The 8,544-nt window shown below is 34.4% G+C and overlaps 1 protein-coding gene across 1 annotated transcript; it reads right to left on the bottom strand.

The window, feature by feature from the left end:
• Positions 1-6,043: 6,043 nt before the first annotated feature.
• On the bottom strand, positions 6,044-8,284 carry LOC107647061 (uncharacterized). Its single transcript, XM_016351187.1, has 4 exons — positions 7,895-8,284; positions 7,280-7,301; positions 7,047-7,189; positions 6,044-6,916 (listed from the first exon to the last, which is right to left on the bottom strand). Exons 1-4 carry the CDS (start codon positions 8,282-8,284, stop codon positions 6,044-6,046), a joined length of 1,428 nt encoding a protein of 475 aa, XP_016206673.1.
• Positions 8,285-8,544: the final 260 nt, after the last annotated feature.

The raw sequence follows: 8,544 nt of genomic DNA on the forward strand, positions 1-8,544 counted from the left end.
TCGAATAACAGAATCAAAACATAATTATATTGAATTCAAATATAATAAAAAACAGAATCTTCTTCAATCTTCAAAACGGAAATCAATTCCTTGAGGTTGGACTTTGAGGACTTCATGAGTGGCATGGCACGTAAACTGCCTGGCGTGTAACTGGACTTAGTATTTTGGGCTAGGTGTGGCACGTCCACCGGCAGCGTGGTACGCCCTTTTTTTCTTGGGCCTAGAGCATGGCACGCCCTATCCTAGGCATGTAACAACTTGCTTTTAGTTACTCGCAGGGCTGGGCTTTTCCTTCAAGCGTGGCATGCCTCTCCTTGCATGTTGCACCTTTGGCCTTTATCTTCATGGAATGTGGCACGCCTCATAGCTCGTTGCACGCTGGGCCTGACATTCCTCTTAGGCGTGGCACGCCCTACTCCTAGTGTGGCACGCATGGCTTCTTCTGCCAAGGTGTGACACCAGGATGTAAGCCCCGAGTAATTAGTAAATAATTAACTAATAAATTAATTATTATTTAAAAAAAATTAGAAAATTAAATTTTATAGTTTAATGAAGTAAAAATAATTAAAATATGAGTTTTGACACTAATTTTAAAGATTTTGGCCCAAAAATGGGCCAAAGGGCCGAACCGATTGGACCGGATTCAAACCGGACCCAAGGCCCAACATATAAAACTCTCAATCCAGGCTTTCTTCCTCATTTTCACTTGAAATATGCTGGAAGAAGAGAGGAGAAAGAACGTAACGGAAACCCTAACGTCTCCAAAAATTCAATCATCTATAACTTTCAATTCGGAGCTCTAATTGACGAGCCGTTTATGGCCACGTGTTCATCTCAGAATTCTCTACAAAACCCATAGATCAATATGTAAGAATCTAGCAATTTCTTACTCAGCCATTCTTTCTTAATTTCGAAATTTAAGGTTTTGATTTTGAGAGATTATGTGGTTTTGATGTTCTAAGGTCGAATTAGCTCGTGGATAGTGTTGGGCTTTGTCCATTTCATCAGTGGGTAAGGTAAGAAATTGTTAAACCCTTGTGAATTATTAAATTAGTGAATCCTGTGATGATTATAGTGATATTGTGTGAATTAGATTGTGTTCTTGTTGATTTGGAATTTAATTGGGTGGTTTGGCACGAAATCCGAGTGATTAAGGTTGAGGAATTGATGTTTGGAACTTGGAGCTTGTGAAAGGAAAGGTTTTTGAGGAGTTCCAAGCTTAGGGAGAAATTGGCCAAGGTATGGTTTTGGTTTCTCGTAGTTAATGTTTAATGTCACGTGAAAACTTAGGCTAGAAGACCTTAAGATAGGAATGAACTGAATGAATTATTGATGGATTGTGTATAAATGATGAATGAATTTGTATATGTTGGATTATGACTTTGATGAGTATAAAATACTGATAATTGTTGAGGGTTGATGGAGAGTTTGTGAAATTGAATTGAATGGATTGGTTGAGAAATGTGTGGTTTGATTTTGTAAACAATTTAATATTAGAAGTGGTTTGATTTTGAAATAATTTAATACTAGAAAGGATTTGAATGACTAAGAGGTGTTTGGTTTGGTGGTTGGGACCCTTGATAGGTGGCAAAAGTCCAAGTTTTAGAGGAGATGCTGCCGAAATTTTTATGAAAATAGGTTTCATTTGGAGTGGTTATTTAGAAAGATTTGGATTTTTAATGATTTTATAATTTGATTTTGAGCTATTAAGAAAATGATTACATTTTGAGTTTGTTTTATTTAGAAAAGAATGAAAGGTGTTTTGAGTTTGACTTATTGATGAACAGAATGGGAGGAATCATGATGATTGAATGAGAATGAAGAATGATGAGATTATGATTTTAAAGTATGATTTTGAATGAAATCGAATGATAATGAGAATGGGTTTGAAAATGAATCTGAATTTGATTAAGATAATTGTGACCGGGTAAGAGGCAGTGGTGTTTTCCACTTGCTCCAGAAAAAGACTGAGACTCGACTTCGGGTAAGATGCAGTGGTGCTATCCACTTGATCCAGGTAAAAGTTGAGAAGCCGAGTAAGATGCAGTGGTGGTATCCACTTGCTCTGGATAAGAGTTTGAGACTCCGGATAAGATGCAAGGGTTAATTTTTGTCACCACTTGCTCCGGGTTGAGAACTGTAACACCACCTAGGTAAGAGGTAAGGGTGAGGTGGTTCTCTTGCTCTGGGTACACGGGTAAGATGCAAGGGTTGCGGCGATGTCCCACTTGCTCCGTGTTTGGTGTTCTGTCCAGGGTTAGCTACCGGACATGTCGGGTTTGACTTTATAACCGATAGATAAGACTCACCAGCCATAGGACAAGCATACATCATATGCATATGTTTGTTTTGTTTGATTGTGCATCAATTGGGCTTACCTGTGTGATTATTATGCTTACCTGCTATATATGCTACCTGCTGTATGTGTATCCTACTTGTGTTTGCTTTGTCTGTATTGCTTGTCATGCACCGGAGTTTTAGAGGAATGGATGAAACAGAAAGTGAAAGATTGGATCACAATTAGATTGGAGGAGATATATAGTGAATTGTAAGGTTAGAGTTTAATGAAACAGAAAGTGACCTGTAGAATTAGAATTAGAGTTAGATTGAGACTTGGATACCTTAGAGACTTTTAACAAATTTATGGTTTAGTTTATTCCTTTAAGTTTATATCTGAGTGTCGGAGTTCTAGGATTACCTCTGCCTTTTCCGTGACCTTTTATATTAACTATGTGGGCACCTTTACCATGCTGAGAACCCCCGATTTCTCATTCCATACATATTGTTGCTTTTTAGATGTAGGTTAGGAGGTACCTCACTGAGCATTCTAGAGACTCTGTAAAAGCGAAAAAATCTGGGGACTTTGGGTTGTATTTTATTTATGTTTATATATGTATATAGATTCTCCATCTTGTATTTTATACGTGTCCCTCTTAGATGTTAACTTGGAGAAACAGGTTGTCATTTTTACGAGTCTAGGATATTTTGGGTTATATGTATGTGTGTGTGTGTGTGTATATATATATATATATATATATATATATATATATATATTCTAGTCGGCCTTTGCTTCGCAGGTCGAGTTCGGAGCTTGATATTTGTATTTTGGAGTTCTAATATATGTTTATGGTCTTTTAGCCTTCCTTTTGATCTTGCTTATCCGTCTACGCTTATCTTTCGTGAGCAACGCGATTTCTTTTTCGATTTTGCTTAACTTCTTTTTCAAGGCTCCTAGTTATAACTTCTTTCAACAATATCTATGTACGTATTTTGTTTTTAGAGGTTGTAGTTCCTTACTACCCCTGATTTACGTCCTAGGTGTAAAACTCTGTGTGGTAGGGTGTTACACAGGACATGGCACGGCTCTGCTCCTACATTGCACGCCTTGCTCTTCTCCCAGGGCGTGATACGCCCTGCTTCAAGCGTGGCACGCCCATGCCAAGCTCTTCTCTAGGGCGTGACATGCCTAGTCTTTAGCTTACTTGCATGACTTGGGTCGTCACGTACTTTACTTGCTCTTTGATCAATATCTCTTTGTCACTTGATTTTTATCTCTTTAATCCTATATTTTTTTAAAAAATACTTTGAAAATACTAAATAGCAAATGATATTAAAAGTAATGAAATTAAAGGAAGATTATGTAATGAAACTTATAAAAATAAGAAAAAAACAGAAAAATTTAAGAAAAACTACTCAGAATGCAAACGGATCATTAATCAATACTATAAAAATGAAAAGAATACTGAATCCATAAAATGTTTGACCATCTTTTAATGATATGGTAATAAATTGACATTTTTTTATTGTCCATGGTATCCCCCAACCCGACAAGTCAAGGACTAATTTGTCACGGATCGGAGCTCCATTTAAGGGTCTACCACTGGCCAATAGGTTGCTGCATGCACAAGCCGGAATTCAAATTCCTGATACTTGCTTAAGCGGACGAGTGAGCTGACTACTCGACCAACCCAAGTTGGTTGTAATAAATTGACATCTACAATTTGATTATACTGAACCAACAATGCAGAGTATTTAATATCCTTCAAATTACCTGGTGTGTCAGCAACAACCTTAAAACAAACACTTACTAAAACTAAGGTTTAACTAGAATGTAGTTTAAACTAGGATTTAAGGTTTAGGGTTTAGGATTTAGGAGAACATGCAGTGCTTAACAAAGTCGCTAGTATTATAGTAGCGTACATGTATAAATACCATATTTAAGAATTAAAAATGCCCTTAACTGATGCTAAAAGCAAAATCTCATTACTTGTCAAGTCACGTGGCATTGGATATGGCTTTCATAAAAAAGTTAAAAAGAATAATTTAGTGCATGTTTGGGTGTCATTGTGTATGTTTGGGCGCTATTATTTTGTTAAAAAAAGATCTTTTTTCAATGAAAAAAGATCTTTTTTTATTTTTTAACGTGTTTGACAAATTTCTAGTAGTAAAAGTAAAAGCACTAGTAAAATAAAAAAAAGATCTTTTTTGAGAAGCTGTAATTTACATCTTTTTTTAAAAGATCTTTTTTCCTTAAAAAAAAAGATGTTTTTCATGTAATAAATAAACAAAAAAGTACTTTTATATTGTTATACCCAAACATAATTGATAGATAAAAAGACCTTTTTACATGAGATATCCAAACATAAAATTACTTTTACTTCTCTATAAGATCTTTTAAAAAAAAGATAACTCAAAAAAAGATCTTTTCTTAAAACCTCACCCAAACAAGCCCTTATTTTGTTAAAAAAAGATCTTTTTCCAATGAAAAAAGATCTTTTTTTATTTTTTAACGTGTTTGGCAAATTTCTAGTAGTAAAAGTAAAAGCACTAGTAAAATAAAAAAAAGATCTTTTTTGAGAAGCTGTAATTTACATCTTTTTTTAAAAGATCTTTTTTTCTTAAAAAAAAGATGTTTTTCGTGTAATAAATAAACAAAAAAGTACTTTTATATTGTTATACCCAAACATAATTGATAGATAAAAAGACCTTTTTACATGAAATATCCAAACATAAAATTACTTTTACTTCTCTATAAGATCTTTTAAAAAAAAATAACTCAAAAAAAGATCTTTTCTCAAAAACTCACCCAAACAAGCTCAGTATATTGAGTAGCCCCTCTTTTTTTTTTTTTTTTTTTTATCAGAACAAAATTCATACCCATAGGATTCCGGACCACAAATTAAGAGCGGAAAAGAATAATGTTATACAACACTTTCGATGCCACGAAATATCTAATCGAAAATATACACTTAACTCAATATGTGAACTTTCCCAATGTTAGATAAACTAGTGTATGACCCCGTGCTCAGCACGGAAAAATTTATAAAAGTAAAAAAAATTATATTCTTCGATATTTAAAATAAAAGTACAAAATAATTATTATTTTAAGAAATTTATAAAATTATTATTAAAATCAAAGTTTAACTTAAAAAAAGTGAGTAATAATTATTTTATATTTTTTAAGGTCAAATAATTATACACTGATACAGAATTTAAAATAAAATTAAAATATTTACATTAGAATACTATTTTTTTCAAAGACTTCTCTATAAACAACATTGATGATTGAATTTGCAGATATTCCTACGTGATTCATAAGTAAAACTTTTAAACCTCTCTTACTCTTAACTCTTGAAAGTGCCACATATAATTGGTCATGTGTAAAAACTGGTTTGGGCAAGCACAATCCAACATGAGATAAAGTTTGTCCCTGAGACTTGTTAATTGTCATAGCAAACGATACTATTATAGGAAACCGTCTTCATTGGAATCTAACTGGGACGGTTTTATTTGTTGGTACCATATTCATTCTTGGAATTAAAGCAATATGACCAACATTGTTACCCGTTAAGACTTCACATTCTATGACATGATTTCTAAACTTCCTAACTTATAGCCTTGTACCATTACAAAGACCACTGAATTGGTCAATATTTCTCAGTAACATCATCGGAACACCAATCTTTAGTATTAATTTATGTGGAGGCAAACCAGAGTAATTTATGCTATTCAGTAATTCAGGACCATAGAGATCTAGTTGACTCTACTCTATATTTCCTTCATCCATACAAATGGAATCCGAACTAAGATATAATTTTTTCCCTCCAGGAATGATAGCCATCAGATGGTTGTTGACCTCTTCAACGATGTCTATTGTGGGAGCCAGTATAGTTCTTGCTTTGAAAAAATCCTTTGAGGACATGTTTTCCAAAATATTTGGATAAAAAAAATGAACCAACTCATCAAATGCTTGGTCTGAAGAAGGAATAACAATATCTACTGGAAGACATATCTCATATTCACCATCCATATTGTCACCTATTAGACCATCACCAACTTTCAATAACCACTCACCAAATTGCTCTGTCTCATCTTGATCTGAAGCAGTCTTCTCTACAGAGAGTCTTATGTTTTTTGTTAGTTTGAGCACCTGACAAAACTTCCAAAGGTAAGACAAATTCACGGTTGAATGAACGATATCTTGTCTCGATCCTCGTGGAATGACAGGAAGAATTTGTCTAAAGTCTCCACCTAGTACAACCACTTTTCCTCCAAAGGACAAATCTTTGCTATATGTTGGAGAACACCTCAGGATATCACCCAAGCATTTATCAGGCACTTCATAGCAGTACCTACTAACCATTGAAGTTTCATCCCAAATTATAAGTTTGGCTTTCAACAGCAACATTGCTTGAGGGGAACCAGGTTTGATGTTACATACAGAATCCTCAGTTATGTTCAGCGGTATTTTGAACCCTGAGTGTGCCGTTCTTCTATTGGGAAGAAGTAAAGATGCAATACCACTCGAAACAATGTTTAACACTATATCACCCCTTGAGCGAATCTCAGCAGACATAAGGTTCCAGAGAAATATTTTTCCAGTACCCCCATGACCATACACAAAGAAAAAACTCCCCTTCATCACAATACACAGCTGTAACAATTTTATCGAATGCATATCTCCGCTCAATTGTTGCGATGGCTAACATGTCTGAGGCATTTTTCTTTAAATCATCCCTGTTAAAGTTTAGCTCTTCCCTAATAACCCTTTTGGTTAACAAAGAACTATCAACTTCAGTTGCTAAAGGCATTGGAGGATAGTCTTTCAAGGTTTTACCATAGGAATGTAAGATCTTGTCTATATCCATTAAGCACAACTGCTTAATCTCATCATCTGACATTGTTAATTCTGCATATTATACGATACTGTAAAAATTCAATCAAACTAAAAATGATCAATAAGGAAGAACTTTTATCATTGTAATTAATAAAAACCCACCCCTCATGTTCATCACAGCTCTCTGTCGATACAAAATATCATCTGAGAGTTCATACCAACATCTATCCCAGACATGTTCTGGTCTTGAGATATTGTTGGATATTAATAGAATGACAAATAACCTCGTAACATATGATCCTGAGGCCTATGAGCTTGCTTTCTTAATTGCATCAATGAATTCTTTGTCATCTTGCAAGAGTCCAAGGGCGAAGTATGCATCTCTATACATAGCATAAATTGTTCCTCTTACTGTTCTTATATCTCGAAAACTCATACATCCTCTTTGAGTATTCAAGAGAAGTCGTTAGTAATATTCTTCAATATTTGTTGCAAAAAATTTGGTTAAAATCCCACTTTTAAGTTGTTAAATGGATTAAGCTACGCTATTTTAATTATTATGTAGCTACACATCCGCATAAGAATAATTTTCCTAAAAAATATAGAAAAATAAAAAAATTGTATAATCTACAGATTATAACTGTTGAAAGTTATTTGAACATTTATTTTCTAGTGTAGATAAATCGAATAAAATGGACGTGGGATATAGGCTGTTAAGATTTTAAATTTAAGTTATTAAATAAGTAAGATCAAAATTGAATATAAACTCGTCATTACCTGTAGGTACATGAGTCTTCCAATTGCGAAGCCTTTCTTTCGAGGAAACCACTTTGAAGAATCGTCCTTCCAAACAAACTTGGTTGGAAACTCGGCATAAGTCAGACTTCGAGCATAGGGATATGACATGTTCGCCGCCATCCATCCCAAAAACATGGACTTATGAGATATTGCTCTTTCGACGATATCATTCACATTAGAAGTTTCACCATAAACTACATGTTGCTCATCCACCAAATGAAATGGAAGTCTAATCACAAATGGTTCTTTCTCTTGAATTTCGTATCTAAATAGACGCCAGACTGCCTCACATGCCGAAATGTACCTACAATCGTAGTAATTCCTAATTTCCCTCAACAACTTGTGTGGCTTCTGACGGATCACCAGCATTGTATAGAGTAGTTGTTACGTGGTCATTACCCTTGTGTACATACTTAAACAGATACTTAATAGAACTTGTTTGGCATGTGTATTCCACATTTATGTGGCACCCGAACTTGAGCAACAATTCTGGATTATACGGAACAATGAACTTATTGTCTAGTACACATTCCTTTTCTTTACTGTTCGACCGTTATCAGTACGCCTATATTTGGAAAATCCGGTCTCATCAATGAGTGTTTACTGTCTAAACTCTTTAGGATAGAACT

Source organism: Arachis ipaensis, chromosome B6 (assembly GCF_059453495.1).
Source record: "Arachis ipaensis isolate K30076 ecotype BB chromosome B6, ASM5945349v1, whole genome shotgun sequence".
Taxonomy (NCBI): domain Eukaryota; kingdom Viridiplantae; phylum Streptophyta; class Magnoliopsida; order Fabales; family Fabaceae; genus Arachis; species Arachis ipaensis.

What these genes read in the sequence shown, in the direction of transcription:
- LOC107647061 (XM_016351187.1), bottom strand. Translation starts at nt 8,284, where the DNA reads ATGCTGGTGATCCGTCAGAAGCCACACAAGTTGTTGAGGGAAATTAGG. An exon ending in GAAGACTCATGTACCTACAG is followed by an intron (nt 7,302 to 7,894) that starts GTAATGACGAGT and finishes TTGTATCGACAG; the next exon opens with AGAGCTGTGATGAACATGAG. An exon ending in AGCTGTGATGAACATGAGGG is followed by an intron (nt 7,190 to 7,279) that starts GTGGGTTTTTAT and finishes TATAATATGCAG; the next exon opens with AATTAACAATGTCAGATGAT.